The sequence below is a fragment of the Pelophylax lessonae genome (assembly GCF_965119305.1).
Source record: "Pelophylax lessonae genome assembly, chromosome: 5".
NCBI lineage: Eukaryota > Metazoa > Chordata > Amphibia > Anura > Ranidae > Pelophylax > Pelophylax lessonae.
Window position 1 is genome coordinate 81,740,696 of NC_138772.1, and position 18,493 is coordinate 81,759,188.

The window sequence follows — 18,493 nt, forward strand, 5'->3', positions numbered from 1 at the left end:
CTGGACATGGAAGAGAGTGGAAGCAGTTCTGTTAATTTTACTTTAAAAGTGTCATTTAGCTATTTTTAGTGTGAGGAAAGGGATATCTAGTGTAGTTAGAGTGCTCCTTTACACTTAAGTTAGCTTCAAAAATTTAGTTTCTGTAGGGAAAGTGTTAAGTGTCAGGGGACCGTAGTGTAGTGTAGGGTTAACTGACAGTGACTGCTATGGCAGGGTGACAAAACCCTTCCATAGCAGGGTGACCGCTATAGAGAAATGATCATTTCTATGCTTCGGGACAGGTATGTGGCTTCTCACCAGCAAGCATTTTTTAATGCTGCAGGGGCTGCCACTGCCAGTGCTTTTTTGAGGACATGTTTGATGTCAGACATGACATCTGAATATGTGTATAGGGGGTATATATAGACATATATGTCTGAATATATACCCCTAGACATATATAGGTGTGATAGTAGCAGAAATAAATGCTTGCGCTAATGAAATCATTTACAGTAATATATTTCTGCTACTATCACACCTATATATGTCTAGGGGTATATATTCAGACATATATGCCTATATATACCCCCTATACACATGTTCAGATGTTTTGCCTGCCTCAAAAGAACCCCAAAAAATGCCAAAAAAACGCTAGTGTCAAAAAAAAAAAATGCCCAGGTGTGTTTTTGCTGGCATTTTTTGGGGGGTTTTGGAGGCAGGCAAAACATCAGAACTTGTGCACAGTACCACTATACACAAGTTCAGATGTTTTGCCTGCCTCAAAAGAACCCCAAAAAATGCCAAAAAAAACGCTAGCGTCAAAAAAAAAATGCCCAGGTGTGTTTTTGCTGGCATTTTTTGGGGGGTTTTGGAGGCAGGCAAAACATCAGAACTTGTGCACAGTACCACTATACACAAGTTCAGATGTTTTTCCTGACTGCAAAGAACCCAAAAAAATGCCTGCTATTAAACCGGCAAGGTGTTACAGCAGAGAAGCCATATTCCTGTGCTTAAAGTTTTCTAATACAAACGATCTTTTTTTTTATGGTTCTGGACATGCTACAGAGCTGAAACTTCACAGGTACACCTTTTAGACCCCCCAGACACAAAATCACACAAAAAAAAGTTCTTAAAAATTGTCATTTTTGATAAAAAAGCCAATTATTGAAAAATGTAAAAAAAAAAAAAGAGATTTTTTGATTTTTACTTTGGATTTAGTATCTGGGGGGTCTAAAAAGTGTACATGTGAAGTTTCAGCTCTGTAGCATGTCCAGAACCCCCCAAAAATTAGCATTTTCTTATAATTTTTATTAGAACAGGAATACGGCTTCTCTACGGCGCTTTTTCTTGCATTTATCGGGCATTTTTGGAGGCAGGCATGACTTTTTTTGGATTTAGTGTCTGGGGGGTCTAAAAAGTGTACCTGTGAAGTTTCAGCTCTGTAGCATGTCCAGAACCAGAAAAAAAGATAATTTTTCAGTAGAGCAGGGATGGTGGGACCCCTCTTTTACACTTATATGATCTTTTTTTGGGGTTCTGGACATGCTACAGAGCTGAAACTTCACAGGTACACCTTTTAGACCCCCCAGACACAAAATCACACAAAAAAAGTTCTTAAAAATTGTCATTTTTGATAAAAAAGCCAATTATTGAAAAATTAAAAAAAAAAAAAAAAAAAAAAAAAGAGATTTTTTGATTTTTACTTTGGATTTAGTATCTGGGGGGTCTAAAAGGTGTACATGTGAAGTTTCAGCTCTGTAGCATGTCCAGAACCATAAAAAAAAAGATCGTTTGTATTAGAAAACTTTAAGCACAGGAATATGGCTTCTCTGCTGTAACACCTTGCCGGTTTAATAGCAGGCATTTTTTTGGGTTCTTTGCAGTCAGGAAAAACATCTGAACTTGTGTATAGTGGTACTGTGCACAAGTTCTGATGTTTTGCCTGCCTCCAAAATCCCCAAAAAATGCCAGCAAAAACACACCTGGGCATTTTTTTTTTTGACGCTAGCGTTTTTTTTGGCATTTTTTGGGGTTCTTTTGAGGCAGGCAAAACATCTGAACATGTGTATAGGGTGTATATATAGGCATATATGTCTGAATATATACCCCTAGACATATATAGGTGTGATAGTAGCAGAAATATATTACTGTAAATGATTTCATTAGCGCAAGCATTTATTTCTGCTACTATCACACCTATATATGTCTAGGGGTATATATTCAGACATATATGTCTATATATCCCCCCTATACACATGTTCAGATGTTTTGCCTGCCTCAAAAGAACCCCAAAAAATGCCAAAAAAAAACGCTAGCGTCAAAAAAAAAAATGCCCAGGTGTGTTTTTGCTGGCATTTTTTGGGGAATTTTGGAGGCAGGCAAAACATCAGAACTTGTGCACAGTACTACTATACACAAGTTCAGATGTTTTTCCTGACTGCAAAGAACCCAAAAAAATGCCTGCTATTAAACCGGCAAGGTGTTACAGCAGAGAAGCCATATTCCTGTGCTTAAAGTTTTCTAATACAAACGATCTTTTTTTTTCTGGTTCTGGACATGCTACAGACCTGAAACTTCACATGCACACCTTTTAGACCCCCCAGATACTAAATCCAAAGTAAAAATCAAAAAATCTCTTTTTTTTTTTTTTTTTTTTAATTTTTCAATAATTGGCTTTTTTATCAAAAATGACAATTTTTAAGAACTTTTTTTGTGTGATTTTGTGTCTGGGGGGTCTAAAAGGTGTACCTGTGAAGTTTCAGCTCTGTAGCATGTCCAGAACCAGAAAAAAACATCATATAGGTGTTAAAGTTAAAGGAGGCTCCCGAACCACATCCCTGTTCTACTGAAAAATTATCTTTTTTTTTTTCATGGTTCTGGACATGCTACAGAGCTGAAACTTCACATGCACACCTTTTAGACCCCCCAGATACTAAATCCAAAGTAAAAATAAAAAAAATCTCTTTTTTTTTTTTTTTTAAATTTTTCAATAATTGGCTTTTTTATCAAAAATGACAATTTTTAAGAACTTTTTTTTGTGTGATTAATAGTTAATGGGGCATGACCCAGAACCCTAGGCACTTTTTAGGGGCATTTATTGGGTTTTAGGGCTTAAAAATGGTGTTTTTTGATTACAGAAGTTCGGGTCCCATTGATTTCAATGGGGTTCTGAAATCCGAACCGAACTTTCGTGAAGTTCGGGTGTTCTGGTCGAACCAAACTTTTCAAAAGTTCGATCATCCCTAGTTGAATGCCTAAATCAGAAGATTTAGCAAACAAGCAAAAAATTGTATTTATGCTAATACAACGGTAAGAGATATCTACATATTATTGTAGATGACATCATGGAGTGGCATTCTGAAACCCAAGTGGGAATGTCTGGAGGGTTTGTTGGTCCTATTACAAAAGACTACAATCAGCCAGGCATAAGCATTCAGTCTATTCAATCTAAGCACTGTGGTTTTGCATCTCAAGCATCTAGAACTAAATTCCCAAACAAGTGCATAGTCTGCACAGAGACAGTAGGTTCACTCCATGTTAAGTGTGGGGTTTTCTCAAGCTGTTGTGCTTCCTTTACAAAATCTAAAATCGATGCAGTTGATTTACCAGCTGCCACCCAAACTGGTCAGGAGTATGAACATCAGAAATTAGCCTCTTCAGAGGCTGGGACTGGTAAATATGAATTGCTATTTGTTAAATTCTGCAGAATGTCATAAAAAAAATAACCAAATCCAAAAAAAAAAGCTATGGATCCCTTCCTATGGAGTTTTTCATCATGGACCTTTTCTTCTTTTTATACAAGCAAATTACAGATCTAATATTTTTTTTTTATTCTTAAAGTGTATGTAAACCTTATCGATAAACCTCCCTTATTTACTCCCTTTTGGTCTGGCCAAGGTTACCTCTGCAAACTACAAAACACCTGCTGCCTATGTAAAAGAGATGGGAAGAGTGTGAGGCCTTTGTAGTCCTAGCACTTTGTTCTAGGATGGCAACCCTACTTCCTACATATAGTGCAGAAACTGAGTGGTATCACCTTAGAACAGAAAGTGTGTTACTGCCAGGTTCACTGTGTGAAATTTAAGAAAAAAGCCTGAAAAAAGAAAAATGAAGGCAGCCACCACATCTACAGCTGGACATACTTCTAGAGCAGAAATAGAATTTTAGTCAGTGTGCGTCAGTCCCCGCTCAAAAGAGCCTCATTGACCAACATCTGTTTAAGGGATCTGCTGGAAAACATCTTGATTAGCAGCCACAGCCAAGGAGGGGGAGGATTCCTCCATCTATGTAATTTGTGTAAATGAAGGAATCAGCCTGCTAGCTGAATGAAAAAAAAAATGTTAATGGGTAGCTTAAGGACTGGTAGGAAGCAATATATTTTATTTTCGTTTTTAGGTTTAATGCTTGTAAATAGAAGGACTACGACATCTAAAGACATGACTTGGCTGACTACTACCAACAGCTTGTGAGGGCTACAGCATTTTTAGATTTAGTACCTGTACAATTTGACAGTTTTTACTGTTGTGCATGTAGTACATCTTACTTAAAACCCTAATTAGTCATGTAAACCAGGTATCCTTTTTCACTTGACTATTTTTTCTTTTCTTTTTTTTTTACATCTCAGTTAAGACAACACCGCAGCTTTCAGTTCCCTCAAGTTCAGTTCAAGGACTTCCCTCAGTAGCTGGGAGATCTAATTTCTTTAATGATATAACATGTAGAACCAACCAGATTAAAAATCAATATAAGATCTCCAAATTGTCACAAGGGATTCCTCAGGATTTGAGGCAGTAGTGTCTTCTTCAAGACGCAACTTTCATAATTCCATATCAGGCAACCCTACCTATACACATGTTAATACATTAAAGTGTCTCTTTTGTCCCCCTCCCCAAAAATTTGACCAAAGTATTTTTCTAAAAAAGATATCATCATACCTACATAGCATACTGTCTCCGAACTTTGCCCTGTTCAAGTGGTAAAACCTTTATTAGGCTCTTCAGCATTCAATGCTTACAGAAATGCCAGATGCTTGTGTTCTCTGCCACTTGCTGTAATTCCAGTCTCTAACCCCCTATCTCACTACTGAGTCCTGTAGCAACATAGGGGGCAAGCAGATGAAAGAACACCATTCATTATGTTATCCATTCGGTATGTTGGAGGTTCCAGGACTCGAACAGAGGAAAAGGCAGAAGACACAAGTTGCTATGAAGGGAAGTATAATGGTGCTTCTTTTGCAGGAAAATGCTTTGGCTAATTTTGGGGGTGATGACAGAGTTGCTTTAAATGATGCTTGCAAGGATATGCACAAAATCCACCTTCTATGACTGGGACAAGTCATAGGGATAGGGTTAAGTAGTAATGTACAGTATCTGTTCCTGGTCACGCTTTATTATGAGAATCCTTTCTTACTGGAATCTTGCTGGTTTCTAGATGTTCTGCCAGGAAAAGAGCTGGTGAAATGACAACAATGTCACAGAATACCCGAATATAATATATTTCCTTGGGACACTGTTGCCAACATTGTGGTTGTAAGAAAAGGCAGGAAAATGTGGTTATTGTTTAATTTAAAGTTTGTCTTACAAAGCTGGCATGACCTAATTTTTAAACAAATTGTTCATGTGCATTACCCTGAACATTATGATTTTTACCCCTTTAGGGCTTGCTCATACCAGACTGTGTGCTCCCATGTTTTCTAAAAAGTCATTATAGGTTAACAAGACTTGATTACGCCAGATGTGTTATGCTGGCATAAATTGTAAATATTCACACATGCTGAATTTTTGGTTCACTGACCTGCATTTCTCCATTTGAATCAACAGAATGGGGCTTTCAGGATTAACATACATCTAAAATGTCTCTAAATTATGCATGCAATAAAAGGGCTTATACTGTGGAAGCGGTACCCTAAGAGGCTAGCAGAGGGTAATGGGCTAGTCTCCGTTATTGCCTGTAGGCTCCCTACACCTTTTCTTTTACCCATTTCAGACTTATCATGATTTGTTTTGCATTGTAGCTTTGAGAAGGGGCCGAAAGGACCAAGATTTTGCTTCCTTGTCAGGGCAACCCCTTTAATTACTGGTTATCTGATGACTGGTGGGAGCAAATGTATGAAGCAGCAGGGGAGGCGGAAGAAGCACAGAGCCGAATAAAGAATAAAAAGCAGAAGCAGGGAAATTCAGTACTGGTCCCTCCAGTAAGCCCTCAGAAGATAAGAGAGCAGTAATGTGGTGACCAAATCTTATGACAACACCCGTAAGATATGAGATATACACCTATAAGGCTTCAGGCACTGCAGTGGCTAGGCACAGGAAGTACAGTGCTAATTTTTAAATACCCCATTTTTTCTCATCTATCAAATCATGGGGAAATCAAAACACTGTTGAAATGCCAAAAGCTTATTTATGAGGACAGAGGCAGCAATAAAACCAGTCTTTAGCGTTTTGTCAACTGTAACGTATAAATTAAAGGATAAGTTCGCTTTATAAAACAAACAAAACAAAAATAACGAATGCACATTTTTTTGTAGGTGAAAAAATGTGCATTTACTATTTTTTTTTTTTTTTTTTTAGGAGCCTGGAAGCATTGCGGGTGCCATGCAGGTCTCCTGCAGACTGTCAGTGTGAGCTATCAGCCTGCATATCGTGTGAGCAGAAAGGTTTACTTACACTGACAGGATCAATAAACTACCACAGCGTTCAAAAGTGCCGTAGTAGTTTACTGAGAACTACAAGTCGACAGCCGCAAAGTGTGGCAGTACTTGTAGTTTCCCATTCACAGAACTCTGTGAATGAATGATGTGGCCAGGTGGGCAGAGCCCTGCACAGCCAAGTTTTTTTGGGAGAAGACACCCCACTAACTGTCGCAATGAGTTATCAGGGGGTGCAGGGGCTGGTCCTACACTAACATGTTACGAAAGGTAAACGTATTGTTAAAAAAACTAGTGTTGTCTTAAAGCACTTCCTTTTCCATGCCACAGTAAAATTCTTAAAACAGAACTAAACCCAAAAATTTGCAACAGTTTCCCAAAACAAAGAAATTCATGTCATGCCCCTGGTGAAAACTGTAATTAGTATGCTTATGTCAGCTCTCAACCAAACTGCCAAGCCCTCAAATGCTTGCTGACATAACTGGTCACATATGCAGTCCAATGTCAACTGCAGAGCAAACAGAGGCTAAGATGGCACTTTCCTTGGTTGTGAAGGATAGGAGGGTTTAGATGCGCTTTAAAGAAAATCTGCAACATGTAAACAGACGCTAACAATATCTGACAGAGCTTTCAGAAATTCCCTACGCAACTTTAGAAAAAGCATTTTTACATTTGTGTTGCTGTTAGGGAAATTGCCCGTCACTTCCTGTCCCGAGGACCACCTTTTTACAGGAAGTGAAGGAATCTTTCTAACAGCAGTAAAACCTGACAAGTATAATTCCAAACCTTCTCTACTCTATCCAAAACTAAACAAAATGGTTTGGCTATAGATACATTCTAAATAGCTGATATGCAGTTCTGAGTTTAGTTATGCTGCCTCTGCTGTTTATGTATTACAGGTACATTTTATGACAACAGTAAATGTACAATATAGAGAACAAAAAAAAGGTTTAAAAGCTAATTGGTTTGAATTACAAAGCTTTTACAGCCCTTGAAAAAGTCTGAACATGTCCAATTACCTAATGGATAAGAACTGGAATGCAATAATCATCCAAGACCAAGTCTTGAGTCTTCAAGCATACTGTCCAACACTGATATTTAAACAGATAATTTTAATCTCTTTCCTCCTCTCAGTTTTGTTTTTCTTTTTATGAGTAAAAGAACATTTGAAATGTTGACTCTTCCCATTATTTCCAACCCCATCTGATTGCTATTGAGGAGATTACTTCAGGCCAGCTCGACAATGAAAAACCCTTCTATCCAAGCTTAGACCCTGCAGTCGGAAAACGTCTCAAGAAAACCTAACTAAGACCATGGCGAAAAGTTCCTACTTCTATTATTACAAGATTAGATTTCAACACCTAATCATATTTTAAGCAGAATAAACAGGGGCCATATAGTATTACCGCTTATCAGTTTTACGTTTTGTTATTTGTGGTTTACTCCATACTTTCCAAGTTACAATGTGACATTATGTTGGCTGTATAAACACCCTGAGCTTTCAATGCTCCAACATTTGAAGGTTTAGCTCAGAAATTGAAAAACGCTGGAAAATTATTAGCAGATGGAGCAACTGAATATTTGACATCATAGCAAAAGTTCTGAGCAATCGGCTTGAAGAAAAAAAAAAAGTTGGGTGAAGTTTAACAAAAAGCCTGTACTTACCAACCAAGATTATCAGCCTGTATTTCTCATTAGGCTGTCGTTGATACAATGCCACTTCTTCAAAGGTCGGAACATCTGCTGTATCATATTGGTCGCTCTTCTTACATTCGTACATGAATTTATTTGTTTTTCTGTCTTTCCTGCTGAGACGAAAACTTCTCCGAAAACCAGCTGAAACAAAAACACATTTTTCAGATCAGAACGTGAGTAGCCTGGATGTCTGCAGTACTCTTTCATAAATATAATATTCATAAATATTTTAACAAATGTAACAGTACAGAAATCATTACAGGCCGGTCCCGAACAAAATCCAGCCGTGACTGCTTTTACTTAAGTATGGTTTAAAAGTGCCGACTGAGAAATTACTTCTTCAAGTCCTGATCACTGAAAAGCTGCCTATAAATCCCAGACAGCCATAGAAAGAGGCACTTATGGAGTGGCTGGGCACACAAAACTGTGGCTAACTGGTACTATGGCTTTATGAGGAGATTATAAAGCAAATATTGGCTTCTTGGATGTGGTAGGAATTTAAAAAAATGCATTTACATTGTATGGAAACTGCTTAAGGTTTAATAGGGGGCACAATTTAAACTGTTACAAGATATACATTTTACATTTACACATCTAATCTTGTATATGAAACACAGAACATAGAAAGTAATGAACAAAAATATGGCACATGGAAGACAAGTGTATGGAGACATTGCAATCAAAAGCAGTATGGAAATAAAGGATTTTGAACATTCACTAGGTAAATATTCATGTAGAAGTAACCTGGACTTATGTGAAGAAATTGCAAATAAGGCTGAAAGGATAAAGCCACAAATTACAGCAACCAATAGGAAATAATCAGCTGATCTGACTCATATAAAAATGATTGGCTGTTTTAGTGCGCTCATCCTTATTGGAAATGCCTTACTAAATAAGCTGATATTTAGTTTGAATGTAGCAGCTAGAGATTGGGTTTGACTATCATTCCAATCACTTTCAACCAACTCCAAGACATACACTATATTCAAAGATAGAAACAATTACATGGTTTGCAAAATTACAATTTGTTGCAAGATGATTATTCCTAAAACAAATCACTTTAAATTGCAACCTCCTTTTTCCAGTATACTTTATGTGAAGCACTGAAAGATTTTCGGGATCCATTGGATTGGATCAAATTGTTAAGAACATGAAAAACGTATTTATATATAATCAACCTTAATATTTTGAATTCACCTGCTATGGGATATCACAAGACTAACAGTTTTTTTTTTCCACCTAAAAACACGTTAAAATTGTCCACAGTGTTTCCTTGAAAATAAATATATGCTTATACTTACCTATAGGGTCCTTTTCTGCAGATTTTTACAACAATTCATATATAAACCTGAAACGATCACAGTCTCACACAATATATGAGGCCTAAAGAATAAAATTCTTTCAAACTGGCATAATAGCGGTTTATTTTATGTAGTTGGCATAAGCCATACCCTTTATTGGTTAACTCAAATTTTAAAGTAAATATGTCCTAAGATACAGGCTGCCATTGTTCCTTCCAAAAAAAATGGATTTTTGTAAAATCTTACCGTAAAATCCTTTTCTCTTAGCTCATCGACAGACGTAGTCCTCGGTGATACACCACCTTCGGGTTATGTTACCTCCGCAGGAGCAGGACTAGACAGGAAATTAAAAAGCTCTGGCCACACCCTAGGGGCAGTCCCAGAGGGTATATCCTCTCTCTCTCTGCCTCAGCAAATCAGTTATGTGAAAAAGCAGTGCTTAGAGAATTTAACCCAACCCAACTCCAAAACAGAGGGGCGGGGACTACGTCTGTCGATGAGCTAAGAGAAAAGGATTTTACGGTAAGATTTTACAAAAATCCATTTTTCTCTAGCGCTCATCGACAGACGTAGTCCTCGGTGATACACCACCTTCGGGACGTCCCAGAGCAGTATCACAACTGAGGGGTGGGAAAATGGAAATCAAATCCCAATCTAGAAGGCCCAACCGGTGCCAACTAGAAGTTTACAATGCTCATCCTTAATGATGAGACTCAACAAAAAAATTTTCAAACAGAAAAAAACCCTCGAGGTAGACCACCGGTCTCCTCAAATTGCGGCCTGCAAAACCTTGCGGCCAAATGAGGCATCCGCCGATGCCGTCACATCAATTTTATAGAATTTAGTAAAGGTATGTACCGACGACCAAGTGGCCGCCTTACATACCTGGACCACTGACGCCTGATGGCGAAAGGCCCAGGAAGTACTGAGCGCTCGAGTGGAGTGCGCCCTAACAGGGAACGGAGGACTCTGACCCTTAATAGAATAAGCCTGTACCACCGTTTGTCTAATCCATTTGGCAATGGTCGCGGCAGATGCAGGCAAACCCTTTCTGGGGCCATCCGTGATCACAAAAAGTGAATCCGTCTTACGGAATGATTCCGTAGCTTTCAGGTATACCCTGATTGCCGGAACCACATCCAAGGAATGCAACGCATGTTCCCGATGATGCTTGGGCTGAGGACACAAGGAAGGTAGTACAATATCTTCATTCAGATGAAAATCTGAAACCACCTTAGGAAGAAAAGATGGCTTAGGATGAAGTAATACCTTATCCCTATGAATCACTAGGTATGGGGACTGGCATGATAATGCAGCCAGTTCTGACACCCTGCGAGCAGAAGTAATAGCCACCAAGAAGACCACCTTCTGGGATAAAGTAAGCAAGGGAATCTCCCTGATGTTTTCAAAGGGAGGTTTCTGTAGAACCGACAAAACCAAATTAAGATCCCAGGGCGGTAAGGGCGCGCGGACTGGAGGAGCCAGGTGCCGCACCCCCTGGATGAAATTCCGCACCAAGGATTTGGTAGCTAAAGGTTTCTGAAAGAAGATTGCTAATGCTGAAACTTGACCCTTGATGGTGCTCAAGGCTAGCTTCTGCTCAACCCCTTGTTGCAAAAAGGCCAATATTCGAGACACCGAATAGGTACGTGGAGGAAATCCTAAAGATTCGCACCACGCAATATAAGTCTTCCATGTGTGATAATAGACTTTGCTGGAAGTCGCTTTCCTTGCTTTAATAAGGGTAGGAATGACTGAAGTAGACAAACCTCTGTCCTTCAGTACTTGGGTCTCAATGGCCAGGCCATTAAAACCAGCGACTGTAAAGCACGAAGGTAAATAGGTCCTTGAGACTACAGACACTCCCTGAGACGAAGTTCCCACGGAACGTCTGCGACTAACATGTCCAAGTCGGCCAGGCCGGCTTGAAGAGGCCAGCCTAGAATTTCTAGGACCACTGGCGCTGATTGGATCTGAACCAGGCGTCCCTAGAGCTATCTGGCCCCGACCATCCGAGAAAGTCTGGTCGTTTTCTGTTCCCACACATTTATCAGATACCTGATAGTTATCAGGAAAGGTGATCTTTTCTGGTTGAACCTCAGGGACCGAAGTCACCCGACTAGAGGCTACTTGGCCTATCTGGTCAATCAGATCCGATTCCTGTGAGGTATCAGGACTAATCTTAGGAAAAGGTAAAGGAAAAGATCTATACAGGGAACGGTAACTACCGCTTCCTGTACTTAAATGTTGGAAGGGAAGAATCGCACCGGTAGTAGTGGTTGATGCTCGATCTAATGTCCTGAATACCGGTGAAAACGTCCCCCCACCCTGAAATCGGGTGGGGGCGCACCTTCAGGCTGTATACTCCTTTACTTCGGGTTTGGCTGGGTTGGTCCTCTGCTTGTCCGACCAGCCCTTCTTGAACCCTCCTGGAGGAGTCTTGCCTTTCCCGGGAGTACCAGCCGGGCGCCCTTTATGGGCGGTAAAGAAAGGTCCTCGCTTGTTGCGAGGTCCCTTAGCTTTTGCAGCCTGTGGCAAAAAAACGGAATTTTTGTAAAATCTTACCTGTAAAATTCCTTTCTCTGAGTCCTCCGACAGTCGCCGCCTCTTCATATTCGTCACATATGGGGTATTAGACTTTGCTCCGAAGGAGTAGCTAGGCAACAGAATATGTTAACAATAAAGCTTTAACATATCCCACCCTCAAGGGGTGGTCCCCTCAGTCAATACCCTCCTACTTCCTGCAACCATATCTCAGTTTTAGTGGAATAGCAGTAGAGTATACATTCAAACCCCAAAAGAGGGGCGGGGGCGGCGACTGTCGGAGGACTCAGAGAAAGGAATTTTACAGGTAAGATTTTACAAAAATTCCGTTTTCTCTTACGTCCTCCGACAGTCGCCGCCTCTTCATATTCGTCACATATGGGGACGTCCCAAAGCAGTGCAAACATGAGGGGTGGGAAACGCATCCGCGCCGAAAGGCAACGCAGTCTCCACATCAAAGAAAGGAACCTTACCAAAGGAAGGAAACCAGCTGGGCAACAGCAAAAATAAGTGCTCAACAGGAGCAACAACCCAGGAAAAGACAAAAAAACCAGGGGATACAAAAAAACTATCCCAACAGCCAGGAGTCCCCAACAAGGGACCCTATGGAACAGCCGCACTAAGAACCTTGCGGCCAAAGGAAGCATCCGCCGATGCCTGAACATCTACTTTGTAGAATTTTGTGAAAGTGTATACGGTCGACCAAGTCGCCGCCTTACACACCTGGGCCACAGAAGCCCTATGACGGCAGGCCCAAGACGTACTCAGTGATCTAGTAGAGTGCGCCTTCACAGGCACAGGGGGAACCTTCCCCTGCAAGGCATAGGCCTGTTCAATGGTCTGCCTGATCCATTTGGCAATGGTAGAGGCGGAAGCCGCCATGCCCTTCCGAGGGCCCTCTGGAAGAACAAACAAGGAGTCAGTCTTACGAAAAGACTCAGTCGATTTAAGGTAAACCCTTATCGCCCGAACAACATCCAGAGAGTGCAATCTCACCTCCTTCGGATGTTTAGGCTTCGTGCACAACGAAGGCAAAACAATATCCTCGTTAAGATGGAATTCCGAAACTCGTTTCGGTAGAAAAGAAGGATTAGGTCGCAAGACCACCTTATCCAAATGAACAACCAGGTACGGAGACTTGCAGGACAAAGCCGCCAGTTCCGACACTCTGCGAGCCGAAGTGATCGCCACCAAAAAGGCGACCTTTTTGGACAACATAGACAACGAGATCTCCCTGATCTGTTCAAAAGGAGCACGTTGTAACACAGATAGAACTAGATTCAAGTCCCAAGGGGGCAAAGGATCCCTCCTAGGAGGAACCAGATGCCGCACACCCTGAATAAAAGTGCCAACCAAGGAGTTGGAAGCCACGGGACGTTGAAACAGAACGGCCAGCGCCGACACCTGACCCTTAATCGTAGCCAGCGCCAAACGCTGATCGACACCCGTCTGAAGGAAAGACAGCACACGGGAAACCGAGTACGTGCGGGGTGAAAACCCCCTGGACTCACACCAGGCAAAATAGGCCTTCCAAGTACGGTAATAAACCTTCCCCGAGGAAGACTTCCTCGCGTTGATCAAAGTATGAACGACCTCTGGAGAGAGACCCTTCTCCTTCAGGACCTCGGTCTCAACAGCCAGGCCGTCAAAGCCAGCGACTGTAAAGCAGGATGGTAAATCGGTCCTTGAGACAGTAGATCGTCTCGAAGAGGCAGACGCCAAGGAGCGTCGACCGCCAGATTCACGAGGTCTGCGTACCAGGACCGGCGAGGCCAGTCCGGTGCCACAAGAATCACCGTGCTGCGTTCCGAGTGCAACCTGCGAAGGAACCTGGACAGCAACTGAATCGGTGGAAACGCGTACATCAGCCTGTACTGATGCCACGGGGCCACTAACGCGTCCGACGCGTCTGCCCGAGGGTCGCGCGTCCTTGCCACGAACCTCTTCACCTTGTAGTTGAGGCGAGACGCGAACAGGTCCACATCTGGAAGACCCCACTTCGCGCACAACATCTGGAAGACAGCCGGGTGGAGAGACCATTCCCCCTGATCCAGGGTCTGGCGACTCAGATAGTCCGCCTGCCAGTTCTCCACTCCCGGAATGTGAACCGCCGTTATCGCCGGGACATGAGTCTCGGCCCAAGACAGAATGTCGGCCACTTCTCGAGCCGCTCGGGCACTCCTGGTGCCCCCTTGGTGGTTGATGTAGGCCACCGCCGTGGCATTGTCCGTCTGCACCCGAACCGGGCAGCCCTGCAGCCGGTCCGTCCAGCGATGAAGACAGAGCCTTATCGCACGCAATTCCAGAATGTTGATCGGAAGGGAAGACTCCCCCTCCGACCAGGTCCCCTGGGCGGACAGAACGCCCAGAACACCACCCCAGCCCGACAGGCTGGCATCCGTGGTGATTATCGTCCACGAGATCGGACGAAACGACTTGCCCCCGGACACCAACGGGAACTGGAGCCACCACAGAAGGTTTTCCCTGGTGCGATGACTCAACGAGATCTGAAGATCCAGAGATTGAGGTCGCCCGTCCCACCTGGACAGGATCTCCGCTTGGAGACCCCGCGTGTGAAACTGCGCGAAAGGAATCGCCTCGAAGGCCGAGACCATCAATCCCAGACATCTCATACCCGTCCGCAGAGACGAGTGTGGAACGTCCCTGAGGGACCTGACTTCCTCCTGAAGAGTCCTGAGTTTGTCTTCCGGCAGGAAGACCTTCGCCTGCACCGAGTCCAGTATCATTCCCAGATAGGGGAGACGAACCGACGGACTCAGTGTCGACTTTGGAACATTTATCGTCCAACCGAACTCCTGCAGAGTTTGCATTGTGACAGACAGGTCCTTCTCCAGACCCTGTCTGGTCGCAGACCGAACCAGAATGTCGTCCAGATACCCCAGGACAGAAATGCCCTGGGCTCTCAATAATGCCAGAACCGGAGCAAGCACCTTGGTGAAGACCCGCGGAGCCGAGGCGAGCCCAAAGGGCAACGCCACAAACTGGTAGTGATCCTCCGCAATGGCAAATCGAAGGTACTTCTGATGACCCTCGAATATGGGGATGTGAAGGTACGCATCCTTCAAATCGATGGAGGCCATGAATTCCCCCGGAACCAGGGCAGCCACCACCGAGCGTAGGGATTCCATGCGGAACTTGCGAACTCGCACAGAGCGGTTCAGAGCTTTCAAGTCCAGAATCGGACGAACCTTGCCCTCCTTCCTGGGCACGGTGAACAGATTGGAATAAAACCCCCGAAATCTGTCCCGATGAGGCACCGGAACCACCACTCCCTGAGCCCTCAGGTCCCGCACCGCCAGGTGCAGATCCCGCAGGCGCTCTGGAGACAGTTGAAGATTTGAGGGAAAAAATCTGCTCTCCGGCCGAGAGAGAAACTCGATCTTGTAACCAGATCGAACGATTTCCAGAACCCATCTGTCCCTCACACGGGCCAACCAGGGCTGAAGAAAACCGAGCAAGCGTCCCCCCACCCCAAAACTGGGTGAGGGCGCCCCTTCAGGCCGAACTGTTATGGGCCGCAGGTCCGGATTGACCGGACTTCTGTTTCCCAGACCAGGGCTTCTTCTGAGAGCCTTGGCCCTTGAACGGTTTGCCCTTGTAGTGCGGCCGAAAGGCACGAAAGGACCCCTGAGGGGGCCGAAAATGAGCATGCTTCTTCCCAGAAGCCCCCTTAGCCTTGGGGAAATGGGGCAAGAGAGTGCTCTTACCCCCGGTAATCCCCTTAATCAACACATCCAGGGACTCCCCAAAAAGGCGAGACCCATCATAAGGCAGATTGGCTAAGGTTTTACGTGAAGATTGGTCCACCGACCAACATTTCAACCAAACCAGGCGGCGAGACAACACCGCCACGCTGTGCACACGCGCGGCCAACGGAATCAGGTCCAGGTCCGCATCACACAGATACATGACACCCTGGTGGATCTGATCCACCATATCCAGGGTCGCCGCCGAGGCCGAATCGGCCACTAGGACGCGCCTAAGCATCTGCGTCCAACTTGCGATCGCCTGGGCCGCCATGAGAGAAGCAAACAGAGCCTTAAGCATAGAACCCGTAACAGAATAAGTATGACGGGCAAGAGACTCCAGTCTCCTATCCGTGGCATCACGGAAAACAGGGGATCCCTCTGCAGGGATCGCAGTGGTTTTGTTCAAAACCGCAATAGCATGATCCACTGGCGGAGGCACACACCACCGTTCATCAGTGGCAGGCGAGAAAGGATAACGCAGCTTAAATTTACTTGGTACCGCAAAAGGCTTGCGCAAATCGCGCCATTGGTCCTTAACAGCGCGCTGAAAATCAGCATTGCAGGGAAAAACCTGCGGCGTCCTGCGTTTTCTCTGCGTCCCATAAGCCGCCAAGGCAGCTGGGGGACACACCTCGTCCTGCAAACGTAGCGTCTGCTTAATGGAAGCAATCAACTCATCCATGATTGCAAGCTCTTCAGGCGAGCCAGGGGGAGAATTATCAACCCCCTCAACTTCAGCCTCTACCTCAGACCCCACTAGATCAAGAGAGGAGCGGGACCCCGATAGGGGGGTCCCCGCCAGAACAGCCCCATCACCTTCACCCTCAGAATCAGAGGACAGAGCAACTCTGGGCCGTTTAGTAGATTGAGCAGCCACCAGCATTTGCACCTGTGCAGCAAGGCCAGCCACAATAGTGGCTAAATCCCCCCCTGGGGGGGAAACAGCGGTCCCCTGGCTTTCCACCAATACTGTGGGAAACTTGCCCTCCTGAGAATCCATTGCCCCTGTATGCCAGACAACCAAGGGTTAACTGCCCCCTTACAGCAAGCGCGGCAAGCGCAGCCCACCGCACCACACTCAGGCACAATGAGACCCCCACAGGGAATATACAGACTGAATACAGGCAATGGAACACAGGAATAGAAGGATAAAACCTGAGGAGACTCCGCTGCTGCTGCTGCCTCGATCAGTGCTTCCAGGAGAGAGGAAGTGATGCTGCCAGGGCGCTCTATGTAAGCCTATGGAGGCTACAAGAAAATGGCCGCTGTGCATGTAAACCATGCGGCCGGAGCGGGCGCCGGTAAAATGGCGTCGTTTGGCGCCGAAATCGCCGCTCCACAGTGCATAAAATCACACACAATATTATCCCATTATATGGATACATGTTAGATCGCCGCAGCGATCGCTGTATATGCCCCAACATGCCATTAAAAACATGCCCCACAGCACACAGCTCCTCACACTGCCCAGCCTGACATACTCAGTGTCATACAGCTCCCCCCCCCCTTGCAGCCCACAGCATGCAGCCGAGAGATAGGGAGACAAGCAGTGTGATTAAAGGCAGGTTACACAGTCCCAGACTGAGACCCCCCCAGACAGACAGGTCCCCACATAGATACACTTACCTCACATGGCGTGGGGAACCCGCACAGGCGAACAAGCCGCTGCACATGAGGCAGGGAGAGTCGCAATTCAAGACGCACACAATGGCGGTTCAGAAACCGCACAGCGTCCGGTGAGGTAGCCACCTCACCAATCATCCCTGCACCGAACAGGGATGGGTCGTTCACTGTGCCAGGAGCGTTACCTGGCTGAACGCTCGATGGCAGACTGGGAAGCCACTGACCCACGACCTGCGACCAGGGGGATCAGCCCGAGACCCAGTCCGCATGATCCTCTTCGTCCGAAGAACTAACTAATGCTGACAAAAATAACAGCTAAGTAAAGGTAGAGAGAAAACTCAAACAAAATATCAAAAAGAAGAAAGAGTCTGGGACAAAAAGTCCCAGCACAGAGAGAGCCAGCCACTCCTGACAAGCTAGACATTAAAACTGAGATATGGTTGCAGGAAGTAGGAGGGTATTGACTGAGGGGACCACCCCTTGAGGGTGGGATATGTTAAAGCTTTATTGTTAACATATTCTGTTGCCTAGCTACTCCTTCGGAGCAAAGTCTAATACCCCATATGTGACGAATATGAAGAGGCGGCGACTGTCGGAGGACGTAAGAGAAAGTACTCTTGCCCCCGGTGGCATCCTTAATGATTTCATCTAGGTTGGCTCCAAATAGACGATTCCCCTGAAAAGGGAGATTGGTCAAAGTCTTTTTGGAACCTAGGTCAGCTGACCAGCATTTTAACCACAGCACACGTCTGAGGATCACTGCTAACTTAGATGCATGCCCTAACAAGGGAGTAGTGTCCAAGGCTGCGTCACAGATAAACCGTAGCCCTTGTATGATCTGTTCTATCAAATCAGATGTCTCCTGGGGAATATCTTTTCCCCTAAGATCTTGGCGTACCATTTTCGCCCATTCCGTAAGTGTCTGGGAAACTAGA

General features: G+C 44.4%; 1 protein-coding gene across 1 annotated transcript in view; it reads right to left on the reverse strand.

The window, feature by feature from the left end:
• The window catches only part of MPP7 (MAGUK p55 scaffold protein 7), a 401,547-nt gene that overhangs the window by 116,103 nt on the left and 266,951 nt on the right, over window positions 1–18,493 (reverse strand). Inside the window, exon 11 of the mRNA XM_082259696.1 lies at window positions 8,291–8,461. Within this exon, the coding sequence (XP_082115822.1) occupies window positions 8,291–8,461 (171 nt within the window). The remainder of the gene's footprint in view (window positions 1–8,290; window positions 8,462–18,493) is intronic.